This window comes from Penicillium cinerascens (assembly GCF_028974065.1).
Source record: "Penicillium cinerascens strain IBT 15544 chromosome Unknown contig_16_segment0_segment0, whole genome shotgun sequence".
Taxonomy (NCBI): domain Eukaryota; kingdom Fungi; phylum Ascomycota; class Eurotiomycetes; order Eurotiales; family Aspergillaceae; genus Penicillium; species Penicillium cinerascens.
This window is the reverse complement of record NW_026695286.1, coordinates 2,983,786-3,007,047: the sequence shown is the minus strand read 5'-3', so window position 1 is coordinate 3,007,047 and position 23,262 is coordinate 2,983,786. Positions and strand designations below refer to the sequence as shown.

Genomic DNA, 23,262 nt, shown 5'->3' with positions numbered 1-23,262 from the left:
CCGGTACGACTTAGATCTATTATCAGGGAAAAATGGAAACAGTTTCATTGGCGGCCATTTGGTTGCACTTCTTTACTTTTCACTTCTGACTACTGATATGCCCTTTGAAATTGCGTTTAAACCAATCTTCAAAGGCAATAGGGTTAGTCTCAAGACACCCTCGAGCCCTGGCGGCAGCTTCCTTGCATTCCCTGGCGGCTGTGTCATCGCTGGGGTACTCAGCAAACCAGCGACCACCACAGAACTCCATGTAAAAGAACATTAGTGAACACTCGCGGCGCAAATCACTCCCATCCTGCGGAACGTCTGCCCACGAAGAGAGAGGTTGAAACTTGACAAGAGTTCCAGTGGCTGAACGTAGAATAAGCGGGTGTTCAATTGCCTTAAAGAGGTACATACCACGAGTAAACGCGTGCGCCAAGTCCTCAAATCGTATGAGGCTGCTGATTGCCTGGACTCGTTTTTTGTCATAACGAACAGGATCAAGAAGAATGCCGTGGACAATGTCCCCAAAGTCGTCTTGGACACTGACCCACGGCATTCGACCGTCACCGCCGTAGGGTGGCACGGCTAGGAGAAGCTCGCCATTCTCCTTGGGAAGTAGAGGAAACCCACCCCAGGTCTCACAAAATGGCTCAGCTGTCCAGCATTCCATAAAAGAGGCGGGAAGGACCGCGGTAAATGTATCGAACATTTCCTCGGACCGAGCATATTCCTCAGCGTAGCTCTTGCCTGTGAACTTAATTGAGCATTTATCATGTCAGAATGTAAAGGTATCATTTACAGTCAAAGCCAGCCAGGGAGACCCGCCCTTTCGTCGCCCGATACACATTAGCACCAGAACTGTAGATTACGTGAGCGACTCCCATTGCCTTTGCAGCCTTGAGGACAGCGGTATCAAAATCGAAGACGTTTGGCAGATGTAACTCATCATCCGCCCCCTTAATTTTTGGTAGCAGTTGTTAGCATCTAGAGCTGAAGGGGACCTGAAAACGGAGCTTACATGGTGATCAGAGTTGGAGTTGATAAACGCCGCCCAAGCCCCGGTGAATGCAGCAGCCAGCTGATCATGGTCCCGGGCATCGGCGCAGACAGTCTTTGCACCAAGACTAAGTAGATCTTTGGCTATAGAAGAGTTGATATCGCGTGTAATAACGCGCACGTCGAAGGTATTTTGTTTATTTAAAAGCAGTGAGCGAACAACAGCACTTCCCTGGTTCCCTGAAAGGGCCATCATTAGCACAGTCCCATCCTTGCACCATTGGAGGCTCAAGACCCATACCAGTTCCGCCAAATACGGCAACCGTCTTCTTTTGAATCGTCATTGTGTTTGAAATTTCGTCTCAACTGGTGACCTCGAAAGCAAGCACTCGGAATAACAAGACAGTGATGGCATAGAAAAGTTAGAGTGCGACAATTTAGAAGAAGGAGCAGTTTGTCATAATCAGGTACTTATTAGCCTCGCCCGATGACCGCAATGGGCACTTGCGGTGTAGGAATTACATGTAACTTGGAGGATGCAAGTACAGGACTCCGTGGAGATTCTGTGACCTGTCAAGTCCAAGTAGCGGTGACGAGCTCCACATCCACCGGCAGCGATCGCGTCGAGTTGCATGGCATGCAGCATACCAATATGACTGTGAGCGCTGGGCACCATGGAGCAGGAATTGACGCAAGGCTCACCTTGACTGGTGCTTCTTGGCACTGATCATGATCGTGGATGCAAGGTCACCAGTTGTTGTGCAGAGCCGATTGCGACAACTCCAGGATAATAATCTCGTCGTGTTGCAGTACACGAAAGTATCTAATCATTCAAAAATTGAGGACAAAAATGGCAAAAGAGGGGAAAATTATCACCATAATAGGAGCCACGGGTATGTGTCTTGAGATTCAAACTATGACTTGGATGCTTATACCCTTATACCAAAACAGGCCAACAAGGCGGTTCTGTCGCTCGATCCTTACTACAGAATCCCGATTTCCATGTTCGGTGCATTACACGGGATAGTTCTTCTGTCAAGGCGCAGCAATTGAAAAAGCTGGGCGCTGAAATTGTGGAAGGCGATGGAAATGACCCCAATCTTATGGCAACCGCCCTTCATGGAAGTTGGGGTATTTTCATCAATAACGGCTACATGTTGACGCCCGCCGTCCAGCAGGGCAAATATGAGGATGATTTCGGAAATATAATCCTACGGAGTGCCGCCGAGGCTAAGGTCCCTCATGTCGTGTTCAGTTCACAACCCTCCGCGCATGATTTGTCTGGAGGCCAGTTCTGCACCCCAGTTCTTGATGGTAAACAACTCTTTCTATTTTTGATGACATTATATGAAAGCTAATCACTTTTTGGCGTACAGCTAAAGCCTGGGGAGAGAATTGGGGACGTGCTTGCCCGGCATTTCAAACCTTTACCCCGATCATGGCATCTTGGTACTTTCAGAACTTCTTCATTCCATCTTTCGTGGAAGAGTTTGGTGGATTTCCATGGAATAAAGATGCGGAAGGTTACTTGACGCTGCGCCTTCCACCTCTTGGTGGTAATGAGGAGGTACCCTGGATATGTGTTGACGAGGATTTTGGCGACCTTGTCCACGGCATCTTCCTGAATCCGGCACGATGGAACAAGCGAACGGTGCAGGCAGTTGGAGATATACTGTCTTACGGGATGCTGACTACTGTTTTCGCCGATGGTAAGCCGAAACGCAATCTGTTCGGAGGAAGGACTGACCCGAATATAGTGACCAAGCAAAAAGCACGATATATCCCGTACAACAATCCGGCAGACATGCCTGCCGACCGGCCCTACCTCCAAGAATCACGCCAGGTGTTTGCATTTTACCACACGCGCGACGGTGAGCTCTTTGGCAACGGGATTACAGAGAACACAACCGCAGGTACGCTCAAGAGGGCAGCATTCCAGGCAAAGGGGCGGAAAGGGCGGGAAATTTTGATGTCGGCACGTGAATGGTTCGAAAAGAATTTTCTTGAAAGTACAGCTTTTGAGCGAGTCGGACGGTCGGGTCCCATTGTCAGAGGGTCCACCGATGAGTAGATACTGAAGCGAAGTTCATTGTGGCTGCAACCTTGTCGCGTCTTTGTTCTCATTTCCTGAAGGACAGTTTCATGACCGTGATTGGACAAGTATGAAAACACCATTTCCGCCCTGCATCAAAATTATTGCCTGGTTCCGCTTCCGGAGGTAATCAGGCGTTTAACCTCTACTCTGGATCAACAAACAACCTCCTAGTAGTTAATCCGCCGTACTTTGCGCCGCGTATCATCCTCAACAAGTTCCACTGCAAGCAACTTTTAACCTCGGTATCTGTAAGCAAAGTTTAAGATAGAGACCCGGCACTAGTCGGCAGGACGTGAGTGCTTTTAGATATACCTTTATGTAGATAACATCTATTAAGGACAGAGAGCACGAAATTCATCGTAAAGCGCGGTATTACGATATGAAACAGTGTACGAAAATGAAACTAAAACAAACCATATAGTTAGAAAGTAGATTGAAAACAAAACAACAAGGCCTGTTTTGGTACCTATATATACGTCAAGCCGGAGAGTCACCAGCCCCCTATTAGGTGGCGGTGCAGATCCCAACCAATCATACACTTTTTTTTATGTGCTTGCCCTGATCACGTCATACACATTACATGCGCAGGTGTTGTTTTGAGCACCTTGTGGAGAAAAGATTCAATTTCATTGCATAAATTCCAAATTTTCCTGTACATACACATGTTCATTCGAGATGTCTACATGCAACACACTTGCCCTCGCTTCATCCTCGAGCCGTTATTCAGATACAGTGCTTATGTAAAATCCACACTACGAACCAGGCTATAGCAGCCTGAACAAGCAAGTTGGTCGAATGAAAGCTGTGAAGTATCCATGATATCCACAAGAGTATAGACAACTGAGAATATTAAGTTTGTCCAGCCTTGCCTCAATGATGACTCGGTTGATGGCAGATCGCCTGCGGGCCGGGCGTGCGATCGACTTTAGTCGGTAATGCATGTCTTCCGTACCCATTCCGCCACATATATTCGGCATTGTGTGTCCCTTTCTCCTCAATTCTATCAAACTAGGCTTTTTTATGACTTAAAGGCCCAGTCTCTCCGTCGACTGGGATAGCTTTTCCGGGCATACTAGTGGTTGTTAAAGTGGTGAGGCTGGGGATTGGTCTGATGACGAAGTGGGTACGGAAGATATGCATTACCGACCTCGGGACTGTAACTCCCTGAAATTCCTCATCCCAATTCGAGACGTTGCCCTTGCATTTGCACTGCAAGGGTCAGGTTTTTTTGTCGGCCTTTCTTGTACGCGATAACAGCAAGACCTCACGTATTTCATGATATCCACGCCAAGTATGTCATGCCTCTTTTATCACGAACAGGTGGCTTTCTATTTTTTATTTTATTTTATATATATATATTTTTTAGCATCTTCCATCTCGTTTCTTGATTGACCAAAGATGCTTTCATCGGAGGTCATATCCGAAGGATTGAAGGCAAGAACTAAGGGTTCGATGCTCCGAGCTGCAACTCCCAGTCCATTTACCACCCTTCACGACCCGCTCGACCTCCATCGGGCTGTCGCCGTCACAGATTCCATCTCCTTATTTACATCCGATCTAGACAACAATGTCTTGACATCAAGCTGGGCTATTCTTTTGGCCTGTTATTCCGGTTCTACCGCAATCAGACTCGAGATCGATTTTCGGCATACTGACGGATCGGCGGCGGAAGCGGCAACACATGGCATCGAACTAGATCTGCATCCCAGCCAGAGCATACAAGCGACATTGGACGGAGTGACAAAGAAGTTGAAAGGCGTCCATGAGCTGAGAGAAGGAGACAAGAGCGAAACTGTCCAAGGACTTCGCGTTTCGATGGTTTCGCCATTGACTTCTTGTGCAGACCTCCCAAGCAGCGATGTGTCCGAAGGCCACCAGTGGCACACGCTGGATGATGACGAAATACTACGTATGGTAATCCAACCAGCATCTGGGAAGTGCCTATCCTTTTGCATTTACTATGCAGCAACAGTTGGCTTTCATGACGTCGCCTCACGCTTCACGTATCAGTTTGCTCATCTTGTCCGTCAGATCACATTGGCTGCTCCTGATCTGACATTGCAACACCTCGATATGATCTCAGAGTTTGACAGAGCCACACTCGAACAGTGGACTCCACAGACAAGCAAGTCGGTACTGGAATGTTGTCATCATCTCTTTAGCGCCCAAGCAGAGAAGCAGCCATCCGCTCCTGCTATATCGTCGTGGGACGGTGAACTCACTTACGGCCAGGTCGAATCGTTGTCAGAAAGACTGGCAAGTGTGCTTCTCAGTAATGGGTTCAGTAAAGGGATGATCATTCCACTATTGTTTGAGAAGTCGAAGTGGATGGTGGTCGCTACGTTGGCAATCCTTAAGGCCGGTGGGACCTGTGTCAGTCTGTGCACCGATTATCCAGACTCTTACGTCCACAGCATTATCAAGAAGTTGAACTCAAGAGGAGTTCTATGTTCGCGGTCGCAAAGCGATAGGCTTGGACATGACGGGTATCTCCGATGGGTAGTTCCCGAGATTTTTGAGACATCATTTTGTTATGAACAGTATATTGTCCACACAGGCCCCCATGATGTGGCTCATCTCATTTTCACCTCTGGCAGCACTGGAGAGCCCAAAGGCGTGATTTTGACGCATGAGGCTATTGCCACGGCCACCCACCATCAAAGTCATGCTCTGAATGTGCACCCAAGCTCTCGGATCCTGCAGTTCTCCTCGTATGCTTTTGACATGAGCGTCTTGGAGACGTGGTATGCGCTGACGCGCGGCGCCTGTCTATGCATTCCGTCCGAGAAGCAACGGCTCTGGGAACTGCCATCCTTTATTCAAAATCATCGTGCTTCGTGGGCATTTTTCACCCCAACACTTCTACGCAGCTATGCACCGGAGGATTTGTCTTATCTGGAGACAGTCGTTCTCGGTGGTGAACCAGTGACTCAAGACTTGGTTGCTCAGTGGCACAGCCATATCCGTCTGTTCAACCTCTGGGGCCCCTCGGAAGGCTGTGGCGGTGCAAGCATCGAGATCCTTCCCGGAAGCTGGATTCCTGGGACCTTTGGAAGCAGTGCCTGCTGTAATTTATGGATTGTGCGACCGGACAATGTGGACCATTTGGTCGCTATTGGAACAGTTGGGGAGATTATCATAGAAGGGCCTGCCGTGGCCCAAGGCTATCTTAACGATCCCGTGCAGACTGGTAAGGTCTTCATACCACCTCCTCAATGGCGCAGTACCTTCCCTCAACCTATAAGCGGACGCTTCTACAAAACTGGAGATCTTGCCCAGTACAATGCCGATGGGTCAATCCGTTATCTTTCACGGAAGGATACTATGGTCAAGATCAACGGTCAGCGAGTGGACATGGACCAGGTTGAGGTTGCCCTCCGCCGCCTGGAGCCCAATCACCCGATCGCCGTAGATGCTGTTATGCTACAGGATCGAAGCAACCGCTCTGACCCAGTCCTCCTGGCATTTGTCGAGCATGCTGTAGGCGTCGAATGGGACGAGGACCTTGCCACGGTACGATGGCCGACTCAAGTGCCTCGCTCCTTCCACACTGAGGCTTCGCGTCTTCTCGACCGCCTGGCAAAGTCTCTACCCCGATTTATGGTCCCCTTGTTCCTCATCCCCCTGACTCGGATGCCGATTGGGCCTACGGGGAAGGTGGACAAAAAACGTCTGCGCAAGGCTGTGACTGGCATGTCTCACACTGATCTCGTCACGAAGTTATATCACAAGAGCCGCTCTTTGACGTCAAATACACAGTTATCACCGTTTCCCCCGACGAGATCTGAACATATTCTCCTAGAAAGTGTGGCCAGCGTCCTGAAAATACAGCAATCGGCCATTGATTTGGATCGCCCCTTCCGACAGCTGGGCGGGGATTCAGTCTCGGCCATCCAAGTTGCACGGCACTTAGCCAGACACGGCCACTACCTTCATTGGGAGGGACTCCTCGATGCTGAGCGCTCGTTGAAGAACCTTGCGGCCTCAATTCAGGCCGTCCAGCCTTGCCATAGGCCTCCACCGGAACCCTTTTCTCTACTGCAATTTTCCGGTGATATTACGGCGCTGCGTCAAATTGCTGCACAACAGTGCTTGATATCCGTGACGGATATTGAGGATATGTATCCCTGCACACCAATCCAGGAGGGCATTTTCTCGATCACATCCAGCCTGGGCACCAATGCCTATATCGACAGGTTTTTGTTCCATCTGGCACCGGGAACATCTCCTGAAGATGCAAAGAGAGCGTTAAGTTTGGCTGTGAATCAAGTACCTGTTCTACGTACAAGAATCGTTCAACCTCCAGGTGCACATTCTTATCAGGTTGTCGTCAAACAACCTATAGACTGGCGAAGCTATCCCAGTATCACCGACTTCACCTCGGCGGACTGTGGTCTCGAGATGAGCTTTGGAATGCCGTTGGTAAGCCTTAGTTGCATTCTGGGAGAAGGGCAGTCCGAAACGATTGCATTGACGCTTCATCATGCCACATACGACGGCTGGACACTGTCACTACTCCTTCAACTCGTCGAACAGGCCTACCATTGTTCATCTGGAGTTGAAATCCTTCCGTTCTCCTTGTTCGTCCAGCATCTCCAACAGCAGCGTGATCCTACAGCCACGACAAGCTTCTGGCGCGGTGAACTGGCAGACGTTGAACCGTGTGTCTTTCCCCATTACCCAACTTCTGACTATCTACCTCGTGCAGAGACTACATGTGGTCGGCATATTAAACTGCCGCCCTCTGATGGCGTGTTTAGTCCAACAGTCCGACTACGTCTCGCCTGGGCACTTTTGCTCTCATTGTACAGCGGGTCAGATGATGTGGTTTTCGGTAATGTTGTCGACGGACGTCGAGCAGATTTCCCTGGAATAGAGGCTGTGGCCGGGCCCACAATTGCCACCATTCCCGTCCGGTGCCAGTTAGATCACAAATCCAGTGTTCGAGATGCGCTTTTGCAGCTTGAAGAAGCACGATCTCGTGCGATCCCTTTCGAGCAGTCTGGCTTGCAGCATATTGCTCGGGCAAGTAAGGATGCTGCAATGGCATGTCGTTTCCGAAGTCTGCTTGTGGTGCAGTCCAATGCCCAGGGTTTCGAGGCCCCCCCCATTCTGGGCCGAGTGGAGACAAGGTTAGGTGGTATGCAAGGCTTCCCAGGATATGGGCTTATCCTCGTCTGTGAGCCCGGGCTCGAGAGCTGGTCTCTAGAACTCCTCGTCGATACAAACGTCATTCCTAAGTCCCAGGGGGAAAGAATGCTGGATCAATTGGCCCATGTTCTGAGTCAGCTTTCGGGGCATGAGTGTATGCTCGACGAGCTAGACCTACTCTGCGATGAGGACCAGACTGAACTATCGACATGGAATACGGGTGCTCTAGCCCAGCCAGAGTGCTGCATTCACGATTTGTTTGCCGAAGCCGCTGCGAAACAGCCCGAGGCCATTGCACTGACGACATGGGATGGCATAAGTCTGACTTATGCACAACTCGATAAGCTCACATCTGCAATGGCAAGTGACTCCCATCCTGAAAACGCCGTCCCCGAACGCAACAACGTCTGTATACTTCTTCCACGTTCTCACTGGGTCCCTGTTGCCATGCTGGCGGTCATGAAATCTGGGAGTCCATTTGTTCTGCTGGATCTGGAACAGCCGGCCTCTCAACATGAGAAGATATGCCAGCGGGTTCGAGCGAGCCTCATCGTGACAATGAAACACTTAGCAGATAGGGCCAGGGGGCTTTGTGACTCGGTGTTTTTCATTGACTCGTACACACCGCAGGCCGTGACTCGAGCGTTTGATGCAAAAACGACTGCGCAGGACATTGCATACACAGTCTTCACATCAGGGTCAACTGGAGAACCCAAAGCGGTCATTATTGAGCATGGACAATTTGCCGCTGCCGCTATCGCGCAACAAAAACACTTGCACATAAATTATCAGTCTCGTGTGCTCCAACTTTCCTCTTATGCCTTTGACTCCTTTGCCGTCGAAATTCTCACCACGCTTTGTGCTGGAGGCTGCGTGTGTATCCCGCAAGACGAGGAGTGTCGGACCGGAATCGTGGCCGCAGTACAGCGATTTCAGGCAACATGGATGGTCATCACCCCTTCGATGCTTCGAGTAGTAGACCCTCGGGATGTGCCGAGCCTGAATACCGTGGTTGCTGTTGGGGAATCAATGCTTGTCGACCAGGCGAAGAAATGGTCCTCTAAAGTTCAGCTGCTGTGTGGTTATGGGCCTACCGAGTGCTGCACAGGTGCCTCGGCTATACCGGTGAACCATGAGCAGGTGGACGTGCGCAACATTGGAAACGGTATGGGCGCCCATCTTTGGCTGGTCCATAAAAATAACCACAACTCCCTTGTTCCGGTGGGCGCAGTTGGTGAGATCGTCATCCAGGGTCCGATTGTGGGTAGAGAATACCTGGAAAATCCCGGCAAGACACGAGAAGCATTCCTAGATACGACAGACTGGGTTTCTCAACTCGGTGCGGCATCTCATGGTCGATTCTACAAAACCGGTGATCTGGGCAGATACAACGAAGATGGTTCGGTCATCTTCCTCGGTCGAGACAGTCAACAGATCAAACTTCGTGGGCAACGGTTGGATTTGTCTCTCGTCGAGTACCATTTGCAGCTGGCTTTTGGTGCTGGCTGTACGGTATTAGCGGCCTTGATCAGTCCCAAGGGCTCTGAGGGCCATTCCTTGCTCGCCGCCATGGTGTACTTGGGCACTGACTCCAGCATAGATGGAGATTCCACTGCTGCCTTTTGCCAGCCCTCCCCGCTGTTTGCCGCTCGTGCCTTGGATGTCCAGAAAACTATCCAGGAAGCCTTACCCCCCATAATGGTACCGTCGCTCTTCCTCCAACTTCCAAAGCTCCCACTGCTTGTATCTGGCAAGGCCAATCGACCAGCACTGAAACGGGCCGCAGAGGCCACTTCGGCGCAAGACCTGGCTGCCTTGGGACAGATTGGCTCACAGAAAGTGATTGAATCCCTGGCCGAGGATGAAATTATCGCACAGACTCTTTCGCGTTGGCTGAGTGAAATTGTCCAGAAAAGGTTTGGACCCTCAGACACGCAGTCTGCCAGTGGTCAAATTCTTGGACGGAATGTAAGCCCCGCTCAGCTGGGATTAGATTCTATTGATATGGTTCTTTTGGCCCAATCAATTCAGCGCGAGTTTCACATCACTATCCCGACTTCTGCCCTCTTCCAAACCATGCCGAAGGTCCGCGATATTGCCACTATGATTGCTGCCTCCTCCACATCGTCCAAGGGCGGCTCCAACCCCATTCCAGCAGATTCCGCCCCTTGGTGGAAGGACTATCAACGGTTAGAGGCCGAGATGGACACTTTTTTCCCCAAGCCCGAATCATTATCCAGGGACAAACATATCATAGGATCGATGCCGAGAAAGCGATTCCGTAATGTGTTTCTTACAGGCGGCACAGGGTTTCTTGGAACACGGATTCTGCAGTCACTCATATCGAATCCTGACATTCAGTCAGTCACTCTCCTGGTGCGTGGTCCCAGTCTTGAAGCGGCATTCGCCCGCATCATTGCGGCCGCGAGTCAGGCCCATTGGTGGAGACATGAGTATCGCCGTGTGATTCGAGTCTGGCTCGGGGATTTAGCTCAACACAATTTGGGACTATCAGATGAGAATTATGACATTCTATGCGGAGAGACTTTTGACTCCATCATTCACTGCGCCGCCACTGTTCACTGGCTTTATGACTATGACACCTTGAAAGCCAGCAACGTGCAGTCTACTTTTACACTCCTCAAGACACTCTCCCGCCGCCAAACTCCCATTCCATTCACGTATGTCTCTGCATTGCGGCCTGGAGAGAAAGGTGGATTCCCGGTCTCAGATGATCTCAAGAGCACGCTCTCCGCAGAATCTGGTTACAGCCAGACAAAGCTGGTGTCCGAGATGTTGATCGAGCGCTACGTTCAGTCTCATGGCCATCAAGGTCACTCCTTTACAATTGTTCGCCCGGGACTAATGATGGGTGCCGCAATGGACGGAGTAGCCAACCTTGATGATGTCATTTGGCGCACCGTTTCTGCAGCGCTTGATATTGACGGCTATAACGCTGAAGAGAACGAATCATGGATTTATATATCTCCAGTAGATTGGGTTGCCAGCGTGGTGACACATGCTACTTTCTTCCGTGCTTCAAGCAAGTCATCGACACCCGGACATGCCTCCCTTATCTCCGTGGAGGATGGACTTCATGTCAGGGAGTTTTGGAACGCCATCATGGAAGGTACATCTCGGTCCCTCAGACCTTTAAATGGGTCGGAGTGGCTAGACCGAGTGCAGGAAAGAGTGACATCAATGGGTAGACACCATCCCCTCTCGCCAGTAATCGAATTTGCCATTGCTACTTCCGGTTGTATAGGCGCTTCCATACTCGAGCCATCTTCCAATTTTCAACAAGCCTGGTACTCGGCCCAGAGCATCCTCTGGATGACAGTTGTCCGCAATGCCGAGTACCTCACGTCGCTGGACTTCTGGGAGTATGGCCAACGGGTGACAGGTCATCAGTCTGCTTCCAATCGGACGGTTTCATTAGTTTGATTATTTCGATTCCATATTAGTTAGACGATATTAATTTCTGCCTTTTTATTATAGTAATGAATCTCAACCAGTGAGGAACAAATATATGGGTTTCTGAAAGTTCTAATGTCTGCAATGCGCGAGTCAAAGACGCACGCTATTGACTAGGAAACGCCAAAGCTTCGGTGCGCGCGAAGATCGAAGTGACAATTTCAGGATACACGTTATCACCCAAAGCAGATCATTTTCCTAAGATCGTGGCCCATACCTCGACAATAGCCTATCCTCTACTGGTCAAAGCTCAGCTGGCTTGGTCTCCAAATGAAGGTTGCTTCGCGCACAGCATGGTGGGGCCCCATTGCTCCTTTGGGCATGGTCTAAGCGTAGACTGCGTGCTCAGTAGATGCCTCTGATCAGTCTCCGAGTAATCAGTGAGCACACCCTGAGCGCTCATAATGTGCTCAATGGAACCTTACTACTATATCACGTGATTGGATCTACGCCCGGACTGAAGTTTACTCGGTGAGCCCAATTCTGAGCGCCATTATTAAAGGGGCGGCATCTGGAATAGGAAAGTCCACCTGGCAGAGGAAATATGGTACGTATAGTGACCTAGGTATGTGCCAGGATGGGCCCCAATGCATTGCATACACTCCATGAAGCAAGGTCCCCTCAAAAAAAAAAAAAACCTAGAAAGATTGGCTATACACGGACAGAGAAACAATATATGAAGAATAGATATGTCCAGGCTCAAGATATGACAACGAGATGGGAATCGCAGGAGAAGGAGAGAAGGTGAGAAGGTGAGAAAGTAGTCTCAAAGGGACGGGTGAAAGGATCGGAAGAAAATGCGGACGGGGATATCAGGCCGTAAGGATCGTATGGGTAAGGACGTAGCCAGACCAAAGGTCGTAGTCGATAAGGGAAAGGACAACGGCAGGGTATGATGAGAAAGATGCGCTGCGCCGAGTTCCGGCCCGGCAGGTATCTTATGACAATGAACAGGATAGCGCCAACACATGAATCCAACAGAAATAAACAAGTGTCGTGATGGGTGGTCGTGTTTTTGAGTGTTGACAGCCAGGTCAATTCTTGGGGGTCCAGCCACTCAGACTCAATATTCGAGGACTCCGCGGCAGAGGAAATGAAGGACGAGATCAGGTCTCAGGCGGACTTTTGCTTTCTTTTACTCTTCCCATCCCCACACCTGCTTCACAAAGTTCGCCATGTTGACCTTCTTATTCTTCATGTCCTGCATCCAGGGATGTTCCTGCATCCGCCAAGGAGTCGCTCTTCGAGGAGGTTCCTTTTCAAGACTAAACGAACGTCGTTAGCAAAAATATAGCCAAGCATTGATTCGGAGAATACGTACCAGCACTCAATGAAGTACTTGAAGTTATCTGACCAGCGAATGCCGCTCTCCGGCTCATCCTTCAATTTGGGAATGGGCTGGCGAACGATATAGGTGAGGAGGTCTATTAACCCCGCGCGGGGTTGCATCTCGGTTCCGTCGGCGGGGAAGGGGAATCGGTGCTGAGCGACTTCCAGCAATGTCACGCCTAGGGACCAAACGTCGGAGGTGATGGTATACGATTGACCCGTAATCCGTTCCGGGGCCATGTAGTAGGATGTTCCGATGAAGGTATTCGCATCGCCCTTGGTGCCGAACTCGCCACTAACGCCGAAATCGCAGAGCTTGACTTGGCCATCACGGCAAAGGAGGATGTTGGAAGGTTTAATATCTAATTGAACATTAGCTTCCGTGTCGCGTCGTCTGGCAATGATCTATGGACGAACCTCGGTGTATGATCTTGCGGCTGTGCAAGTAGGTAAGGCCGTTCAGCACACCTTCAGCAACCTTTCCGAGGACCTTTTCTCCAGTCCGACCACCAAGCTTCTTGACTTCCCTGTAGATACTGTCGAGACTTCCACCTTCGCAGAATTCCATGGCGATAGAAATGGTGCCCGTTGACTTGTCCATGAAGGCGCCGTAGTAGCGACAGATGTGGTCTGATGCACAGTCTTTGTTAAAGTTGAGCTCACGAACAATCTGCTTCTTGACGTCGGGATTGGGGTCTGTAGTGATAATCTATGATAGTGAAGCATTAGCTTGGATCAGAACATATCCAAAGATATTAATTCCATGGGGGAAACTTACCTTCAACGCAAACACAGTCTTGCCATCCTTGAGTTTGCATCGGGTGACAGCACCGCCAGCACCCTCACCCAGACTCCCCAACTCTTCAATCTTCTTTTGCTCGCTAGCCGCGTGCCAACCCTCGTCGTCCAAATCTTCCACATCGAGGGGTCGGCCCTTCTCCAGGCTTAGTTTATCGAGATCGGGGAGTAATCCGTTTACGCCGTTCTCCCCCTCCAATTGCGAACCACCGTCGCGGTCCGAGTACACGGAGCCGATGGCTGATGAGGGGTCTGAATTGCCACTTCCAGACTGGCGGAGGGATATGGCGAAGTTAAGAGCCGAGTATTGGGAGTTCGCGGAGGCCGGATCACTGCCTTTACCATGGGAGCCGGTCTGCCCATTCACCCCGAGTCCGTTCGTGGCCAATCCTAACGACGGGCGACCAGCGGGTTTGACCGTTGTCTCCTGCGGGACATTTTGACTGCTGCCCATGGGAGTCGCCAGCTGCAGGCGAGGCGGGGCGGGACGGGTGGACTGGAGAGGTAGGGGTTGTGGTTGTGGTTGTGGTTGTGGTTGTGTCGGAAGCTGCGACTGTAACTGCGACTGCGAGGCATCGGCAGTCGCACCATTGCCATTGACGGGCTTGGCGTTGGGAGAGGGAGGTATTCCCAGGGTGAGCTTCGGAGCTCGAGGGCTACCGGTGTTGCTGCGATTGCCCGGGACCGGGGGTCGAAGAAGCGGTACGGAGGACATGGCGAGATTGTTCTGCCTTTCCCCAGGCAGGAACAACTCGTTAGGGTCAGCCAGGGTAGCCACAGTGTCGATAGGGCCTCGTCCACCTTTTAGAGGGGGCGACCTGGGGAGATAAAGAGAGTGGACGAGATCGCGACCCCGAAACGAATGTGGAAAGGGGAGGAGAAGAGGAGTTGAGGAGTTGGAGCAGGTGACTCGGCAAGAAAAGCGTTTGGGTTCCACCTGTCAACGGTCAAGCATCGACGAATCTGGATATCCAAGCAAGCAAGAATCCCTCGTCATGAATATTAATAGACAACACAGCCGCCGAGTGGGACAGGACGAGCGAGAGAGATCGGGTCCTCGCGATGGTGGGGCTGTTTCAGAAGGCCTTCAGGTGAAACACGGCGATCGCACGGCCTTATATGGCTGTCCTCGACTTTTCTCTCCTTCCGTTCTCTGCTTTTCTACTCTCGTTACCTAGTACTATTTGCTTCTCTCCTATCTGGCCTAGTCGTATCCAAGGCTGGAAAAGCTAGATCGAATTCTCACGGTCAACCACGGTTGCGATGTGATGATGTATTGTCGCCAACGTATCTCAGGATACACTTGCACACTTCGTTTGATCACGTCCTTCCCCCTAAAATTGCCCACCTACTGCTCGTTACTATCCCTTCCCGATTAACATGCACTCCTATACATCATCTCCTTTCGATACGGTGGACATGATCCGGGAAATACGTTGTTGCCTTGAGCCGCAAATTCCCTTCTCCGAGACTCCACTCTTTTCCCACTTCGCCAACCACGCGTCGCCCAAAGATTAGTGGCGCCCGGCGACATCATTGCCAACTCATATTCAATCCCCAGCAAAAGTACATGACCACATGGTCTGAACCAGCGATGCAGCGCAATGCAGATGTCATGGTGCCGAGGGGCGATCCGCACAACGGCCGGAAGTGAGACATCAGAATCTGATTGTAGATATCCCTTGCGGTGGCTTAGCCCAGTTGATGAGATCCGGTGTCATCATCGGCGCGTAGAGTACCAGTGGCAGCGTCGATCAGAAACGTTTGGACATCACAGGGGCCCAAATCAGTGACTAGGGCCGTACTTCGATTCGTCCGTAACACATAGATTCCATGGCTCCGGCAAGGGCACTCCATAGTCCCTGTGGCTGTGCTACCGTCTCATATTCTGAGTCGGCAATCCTAACTCTGACCTGGGCAGTGCACTCGGCTTCCCGTGTGTTCAGCCACGGATCGAGGGAAGCCACATTCTAGATGGGAAACCCTTGCAGAAGCATCGGAATGGCGCATCAAGGAGGGCACGTCGACGTCATTTTGTCTACGGCCGTGCTGTGATTCACCGGTGGCGACGCAAGGCAGCAATATGTTTATGGCTTGACAACCACAAAGTCCAAACAAACAGAGGGCAGTTAAGGGTCGCAGGGAATCACTTTATATTTCGCAGCTTCAAAGGCCCGATTGTCCACCAAGTATTCAATGCGTCACTGGTTCAATTGTCCGGAGCATTCTCGGCCTGCCAGAAAATCGTGAACGGAGCGCGTACCAATAGTTCTCGGGTCGCGGAAGTACAGTACAGCAGTTCAATCATGGCTGACGCGTTGTCGCTGATCTTTGATCAATAAATCCCGGGCGCTTCCCGGCGTGCCGCACTCCCAACTGTAAAAAAGAGTGCAGGGGCCGAAGCGGCATCGGCGAAAGGCTGTCCGCGACTGCTCGCGAAGGATTCGTGATGTTGTAAAACCACGGCGACTGGTAATCTTGTAACCGGTGAGCGTAACTCAGAACGTCGGTCGAACAGCAGGGCGTTGTCAGGTGCTTCACTTCGTGCCCGATCTGTAGATAAGCTACCCTGGTTCAAGTCTACCTGCTTCCCAGTTAAACTGCCTCAACAAACACGAGATGGCTTTTCCTGTTTAACATTGAGCTGGGCGGTCGGGTTCCGTACAAAGTAGAGACACTGGCGGTCTCAGGTGGGCGCCCGTCGATATAATCGACCCAATTCAGGGACTTGGCCGTTTGAGCCCGTGCACCCCTTTTCCCGCCATCAAAAGATCCAAAATATACATAAAAAAGCACCTGAGTCAATGGCTGCTGGTACATATCGGAATTCAGGGGATGGGAGTACAGATCCTCCAATGCTATCTGATGACCCCCTATTTTCGAATATCGGTGAACCGATTCCACAAATAAGTTGAACTCTAGTCTAAGTATAGAATGAGGAGGAATATGGGGTACATTCATCAATACTAAAAGCCGATTCAATGTAGCATTGAAAAGGGGAATCAAGCAGAACGAGATCCAAGCAAGAATCAATAGTTGCGGAATATGTGGAGTCTGGGGCGGGTGGCCTCGTGGCCATCGGTGTCTGGTTTGAACCTTTACAAACCCCTATCATGGAGCCTTCGACCATGAAAGACAACAGGCGCACTGCGAATCATCATTGGCCCGGCGAAGACAAAGTTGTCACTGAACTATCGGTCCAGAACCGCGTGAAGTGAGTCGTCTGTGGTCGAGACTCACGAACCGCAGCTCCGAGATGGTGATCAACAATGCGCACAGATACCCGACTGTTACTGGCAGACCTCGGCGTAACGGGTCAGTAAATTACTTCAAGACATTCATAAGCAACGCCAGGGGATAAATCACGCGCGTAGGGCCTCGATCCGGAGCCACCTGCCACCTCTTTAATGAAATATCATGTCAGCGTAGTACCCAGGGACCAAAGCTCAAGCCCAGGCCTCGAAGCTCTTGCCCCGGCCCCGCCCCGGGGCTAAGCACCTCCAAGCAACGTGAAATGGGGACAGTCGCAGCCGTTAGGGGGGAGATGGCGCTGAGACAGAAGACTAGCGCCTTGTCTGTAGCGGGGCCAAGAGTGCTTCGCTTGCAATCGAATTGGATCGCGGCGACATGGGGAGAGAGCGCCAGAGCTAAAGTATGATAAACAAAACGACTAGAAATAAACCGGAATGGGTGGGACGAAATTCTACCCGGATGCTACGGAGGAGACAGCACACCCCAGTCCGGGCTCCACCGAAGTTGAAAAGAGGGTCATGGTTTGGACAGACGAGAATAGAAATGACATTACACCATCCCCAAACGAAAGGCCTCGTCGGCGATTCGCCGGGGCGTGGGTTCCAGCCCACCAGTGATGATGTGCATCGGCATCGCCTGGGGAACGAGTTCGGAACCAAGGTTTGAATAGGCAACGGAGTAAGGATGACCGTCCACAAGCCCTTGCACCAACACAAAAAATAACAGCCCGTGCCCAGAAAGCGGAATAAAATCCACGGGTTGCTCAGGGGTAAAGTGGAGACGGGGTGGATCCACGGGGAAATGCAGAGTGGCAGACGGCGTCAGGAACGGGCAGGGGATCGGTGGTGGATTGGTTGGCACCGCGCGGGCTGAAACCCCGAGAACTGGTTCCTTTTGTTCCATTCAATTTATTTCGTCTTGGGCTATACTAGCTCTGTATCTGGCGTGTGGTATCGGGGATCCGAGAATCACCGGTCTCCCAGTAGATAGCTAGCATCTGTAGGGTACGGAGGCGGGGTCTAGCGTAAATCCAAGCAAGGCAAGAAGATGCAAGGTCTGTTTCTCACACACCTTCCGAGTCCGTACGATCGGCACAGTCCCTGCGCTAACGCATTAGCGCCAGTCAAAAATACATGCTAACTTGCGGTCACGGACGAAACGGCTCATCCCACGCGCCCACTCCGGCCAATGATCTTGTACTGGGATGTACCGGCGACTTGGCGGACACGGCCCATTCACCGCACTTTGCCTTGTACCCGGTACAGGCCAGAACGACTCCGCAGTATCGAGCTCGATTTCCCCTTTTTTTTTCGGGGGGCGAAAACACGAGCAACGACGGCAGACTAATCAGACTAATCTCCCCATTCATACAAAGGCCCCTGGCTCCCCCCGTGCTACTTCCCTTTCTTTCCTTCCCCAAGTATCATCTTCGTTGCCTCGCTTCAGTCACTCTCTAGACTTCGGTCATCCACTCTTTAACCAACTACTCACTCTCTTTCTACAAAAAGCTCCGCTTTTTTCGAACTCTTAAACAAAACCACCTTTCGGTTATCCTTCTCATATCAATCAAAATGCGTTTCACCGCTGCTACCGTTGCCTTCTTCGTCGGCCTGGCCGCCGCTATGCCCAACGCGGCCGACACCACTGTCTACCAGACTGAGGAGGTCACCATCACCTCTTGCGGCCCCGAGGTCACCAACTGCCCTGGTCGCACCCACAGCACCCAGCCCTCCGGTGCTAGTGCCACTGAGACCAGCACCCCCGCTGTCCTGACCACCACCCCCGCTAGCGCTCCTAAGCCCTCCAGCTCTGCTCCCGCTCCTGTTGTCTCCAGCGCCACCAACGTGATCCCCGCTCCCCCGGCCGTCACCTCGGTGATCCCCCACACCTCGTGCACCACCTGGTACGAGACCGTCACCGCCCCCGGTGGTTCCAGCCCCACCAACTCCTCCCCCGTTGGCGGTGGTGTTCCCCACGTCCCCTCGTCCAAGACCGGCGTGTAAGTTAATCCCTGATCTCCGATATCAATGGATCTGCAAATTAACTAGTACACAGTCCCAGCGGTACCGCCTCCGTTATCCCCTCCTCCACCCCCGTCTTCAACGGTGCTGGTGCCGTCTCCGGCTCGCTCACCTTCGCTGGTGCCGCCGCCGCTGCCGCCTTCTTCCTGGCTTAAATGACTCCATCCGTAATGGACTTCTGCATCTAAGCTGGCCTTAGGCCTGGTTGGTATGTGGCCGTTGCAAGTGGAATGGAAAGGGGACGGAGAGAGAAGGTTCTTGTTATTTAACTTGGGTCTGGTGTGAATACCCCGACCAATACTGTTACTTGCTTCTGATTGGATACGTTTTATCCCTTTTCTGATTTGCTTTTGCTATACATATTCTTTTCCAATTCTTGGGCTTCCTGGATAGCTTCGGAGTTGTGTGTGAAGCGCTTGGCGGCTTGAGCACGATCTTAATGTAAACCATGACAGCTTTCACCATTTCCCCACTTTCCAGCGAATACCCGTAACCTTTTTGACAATGTATCCATACCACATTTGCTATCTATTTTTCTTTAATTTGGATGTGTTAATGCCGTCGCTGTCTACGCTTTAGACCTAGTGATTTAATCCCTAATCTCGTTTTACCCCTATTCGGGTGTCAGTACTGAGCTTCGCTCAATTGAGACACCGTCGGGAATTAACAGTGTTAGAAACGGTTATCTATCCGAGAGTACCTGCAATTTCTCCCAGTAGCCTCGTTATCGTTAAAGAGTTCATTGTGCTAAATTTGTAGATGGTGGTGTAAGCTGACCAGGCTGTCAGGGGTTCAAGCCCGCCATGCTCTGCCACCTTGAGCCTCGCTACAAGGCGCACTTTCATAGATCTTCGAACCTGACTTGGTATTCTAATTGATCTTAATTCAATTAGTTGTGTATGGTGTTTTATGGGCACGTGAAGAAATGGGAATGGAAAATTACGTATTTGCCTGTAGCAAATTCTATACTCCGAGGTATTCATGGAGCCGCTGTTGCATCCGTGGAATGTGGACCGTGTTCCAAGGTTCAGGTTCGCGTGCTCCCAAGAGCATCATGACCTTGGCAACAAGGTCAATGAACATCCATGAATATTTATTCATTATTTTCGCAATTCCCTGTCCGCTATAATCTTGAAATAATTTTCGTGCGGATATTCCATGGATGTATATTGGGAACACGTACCTACCTCGATCAGGTATGCCGTGCATCCGATACCCGGCAAAGGCCTGCGTAGAGAGTTCATTAGTGTTAGTTGGATCCTTGGAATCCCTAGCAGACCATGAGCATCTTGTAAGGAAGAATGGACCAATCTTATTACGATCTGCGCTGGCCGAGCGATGGCCGTGTTGCTACATTTATTCCCGAACAGAATGACCTCACACCCCAAGATCTAATTGCCGAAATGATCAACCCCAGACCTTGATGATGAAAAAGAGCAGGCATAGCCCTAAGGACAATTGTATTACACTCGCTGGCTCGTATAGTGCGACCAGAATCTTACCGCGCTTCGTATTAACCAAAAATAACTGCCCCACCGGGGCGTGATCCAGCAACATCCACATTGGCTCCAGATAGTCGACATAGTACCGCTCTCGGACTATATTCCGAGGGCGTTGGCTTTCGGAAATGAAGGCATCACGGCTCGCTTTCGGAAATTAAGGCACCATGACTCGCTTTCGGGGGCCGTGGCCCCTCAGTAAACAGTATTTCTCTGTGTTGACGATGATCATGAAGCTAGGTGCGAAGGAGTTGAACCACGGCCCCATCCAGGTCAGGATCTCATGGCCATGACGTTTTACATAACATACAACTCTGTAAAGTACAGCCGGACCAAGGAGATATTGCAAAAGGGCCTCGACACTTTATTTTCCTAGTCCTTCTAAATATCCTCCAGGGCATTTCTAAAAACGTCTTTCTAGACATCTTTTGATCCCTTTTTCCAAGGTACCTTTCCGAACATCTTTCAAACCTCCCAGACAGAAGGTTATGACCATCTAATTAGGCCCACTTACAATACCTTCTTGGTCCGGCTGTACACCGCGGTTGTTAGCCCTCGTCCCTAGCGGTGTACGCAGTTTGGAGACTCTGGCCCCCAAAAGGATTCGGGTCGTCCCTGGAGACTATTAAAAGGAACATAATCTTGAAAAGGAATATTCTAGTGCCCCGGATAGGGGCCACGCCGCGCTAGTGGCTTCGCTAGGACGCCTTGGAAATCTCCGATTTGGCTTGGATCCCTGATCTATATACGTAGCAGACACCCCTGCTCAGCAAAACCGCTGGATTCTCCAGGAATTGTAACCTCCCAGTCTTCGGGGGTTGTTTTGCGTTCGCACTCGTTTCGGAGTCTTGATGATGGTTCCAAATACGAGCACTCGGCGACGATCCACTATTTACATTCATCAAAGCGCACCTCATTCGTTTGAGCGTACATTCCGGGCTCTTGCTCTATCACCCCCCTAAAAGGCCCGCCCCTACAATGCCTTGCGAGAGGCTGTGCAAATTCTTCTTCAGAACCCAGTCTGCACCCCATGCCTCGCATGCAGCATCTCGAGGGTCTGAACCGACACAGTGGGGGCTTCAAACAGCGGTCCAGTCTCATCAACAACCCCGCGAGCCACCAATACATCTCCAGTCGATGCCGCCACAACGCGCCGCTACATCTCGAGAGCCCCTGCCAGACCCTTTAGATTTTCAACAAGCCGGAGGCTCCAGTCAAACTCCTCGAAACTCCTACCGACAACCAAGCCCTCTCATGGATCTTTCATCTCTCGAAGGCCCTCCAATCGACGACCAGTCGACCATGAGGACGCCGCATTCTATAATTCCTCGCCTTCGCGTGGACAATGCAACCCCACATAATACACCTCCAAACCTTCTCTGGAAGCCTCTACCGCCGCGACCCGCCTCTGCAGAACCCATATCTCCACGACAGCAAGAACATCGCAGACCAGCTGCCAACCCAACTGGGAACGATGGTCCCTCGAGTAGGGATAATAACCTCATACGAGCCTCAGCCCATCGAGGCAGGCACACCGAAGAAGATGAGCTCGAACACAACAGAGTATCCCCAGACTACGAGCGCTCACGGTCAAGTACCATCATACAACGACAGACCAATCAACCAAGATCACGCAGCTCTGACCCCCGAGTCTGGCTTGAGGATGTGGAACAGTGGACAACTGTTGGTTCTTCGGCGACACGCTCTTCCCATCCACAGATCCATCGGCTGCCCACTAGGCTACGCAATGCAACGACCCCGCTATATGTGGGGCATCCATATGATAGTGATGACGACCTGGAGCGGCGGGATCATCCTCCTGATTATGAAAGTCACTGCTTCAGCCCGAATCACGTTATGCGACTCACGTTTGGTCCGGCTTCGAGGCCGAGAGCTAGTGCTCATGAGAATAGTCAATAACCAGCCTCTTTGAGACTGGTCTTCTTGGTTAGGGCTGGAGAATGATGGTGACGTGGTTGTTATATCCAGCGGGATTGGCTAGACTTTACTTTTTGCATGAAACATTATACCCTAGCGTGTTTAGCAAAGCAAAACAGTTTATTTGTGCCGTGTATTCTTTTGTCCGCGAGTTCGGAAAGGACTCGCTCATTTTGTAGACCAGCTTATACAGCTTATGCCCTTCTACGGCTGACTGGTTTTCGAATCTGGATGATAGGATTTTATTGAAAAGAAGAGAAAGGTTGAAGACCGCCAAGGTGATTGAATCGTGAGCCGTGATGCGGCAACTAATCCTCTTATGGCAGCTTTCGGGAGGCACCCGCTTAGTGATAAACTCTACCTTCCCATGACGTTGACATAGCTTAATTTCCCGGTTCTTTGTCAATAAAGCAAATTTATCATGCAGAGTAAAATATTCAAAATGATGTCTGGAGTTAGCGCTAGTTGCGGATGTAAACGTCAAGTGTTGATACGCAACGGTCGCAACCAGATCCACTGAACACTCTATGTTGCCGGGGTATATATCTGGTCTCGTGAGATCCCAATGACAATGATGGAAACAAAACGAGGTCAAGCGAAGTAGTGCAGGCAGTCGAGCTTCTTTTCATGATCGTCCATGTCAGGGCCGAGATCGGAAATCATATGACTTCCCACCTAGCATTTGTGACTTGCAGAATCTGTCTCAAATTCGTCAGATGAGCAC

The 23,262-nt window shown here is 51.0% G+C and overlaps 6 protein-coding genes across 6 annotated transcripts; 4 read left to right on the top strand and 2 right to left on the bottom strand.

Annotated features, from left to right (window-relative positions):
• Positions 1-79: 79 nt before the first annotated feature.
• N7498_001122 (uncharacterized protein) lies at positions 80-1,325 on the bottom strand (the record flags this gene model as incomplete). Its single annotated transcript, XM_058448185.1, has 4 exons — positions 80-732; positions 785-941; positions 1,004-1,221; positions 1,283-1,325. 4 exons carry the CDS (start codon positions 1,323-1,325, stop codon positions 80-82), a joined length of 1,071 nt encoding a protein of 356 aa, XP_058313596.1.
• Positions 1,326-1,831: 506 nt separating this feature from the next.
• Positions 1,832-3,052, top strand: N7498_001121 (uncharacterized protein; the record flags this gene model as incomplete). Its single annotated transcript, XM_058448184.1, has 3 exons — positions 1,832-1,874; positions 1,933-2,295; positions 2,358-3,052. 3 exons carry the CDS (start codon positions 1,832-1,834, stop codon positions 3,050-3,052), a joined length of 1,101 nt encoding a protein of 366 aa, XP_058313595.1.
• A 1,422-nt stretch (positions 3,053-4,474) lies between these two features.
• Positions 4,475-11,671, top strand: N7498_001120 (uncharacterized protein; the record flags this gene model as incomplete). Its single annotated transcript, XM_058448183.1, has 1 exon — positions 4,475-11,671. One exon carries the CDS (start codon positions 4,475-4,477, stop codon positions 11,669-11,671), a length of 7,197 nt encoding a protein of 2,398 aa, XP_058313594.1.
• A 1,165-nt stretch (positions 11,672-12,836) lies between these two features.
• N7498_001119 (dual-specificity mitogen-activated protein kinase kinase) lies at positions 12,837-14,543 on the bottom strand (the record flags this gene model as incomplete). The annotated part of the gene is made up of 4 exons (XM_058448182.1): positions 12,837-12,966; positions 13,023-13,392; positions 13,448-13,739; positions 13,809-14,543. 4 exons carry the CDS (start codon positions 14,541-14,543, stop codon positions 12,837-12,839), a joined length of 1,527 nt encoding a protein of 508 aa, XP_058313593.1.
• A 4,108-nt stretch (positions 14,544-18,651) lies between these two features.
• Positions 18,652-19,256, top strand: N7498_001118 (GPI anchored serine-rich protein; the record flags this gene model as incomplete). The annotated part of the gene is made up of 2 exons (XM_058448181.1): positions 18,652-19,079; positions 19,136-19,256. The coding sequence occupies 2 exons, from the start codon at positions 18,652-18,654 to the stop codon at positions 19,254-19,256; spliced, it is 549 nt and encodes a 182-aa protein (XP_058313592.1).
• Positions 19,257-21,737: 2,481 nt separating this feature from the next.
• N7498_001117 (uncharacterized protein) lies at positions 21,738-22,520 on the top strand (the record flags this gene model as incomplete). Its single annotated transcript, XM_058448180.1, has 1 exon — positions 21,738-22,520. The coding sequence occupies one exon, from the start codon at positions 21,738-21,740 to the stop codon at positions 22,518-22,520; it is 783 nt and encodes a 260-aa protein (XP_058313591.1).
• Positions 22,521-23,262: the final 742 nt, after the last annotated feature.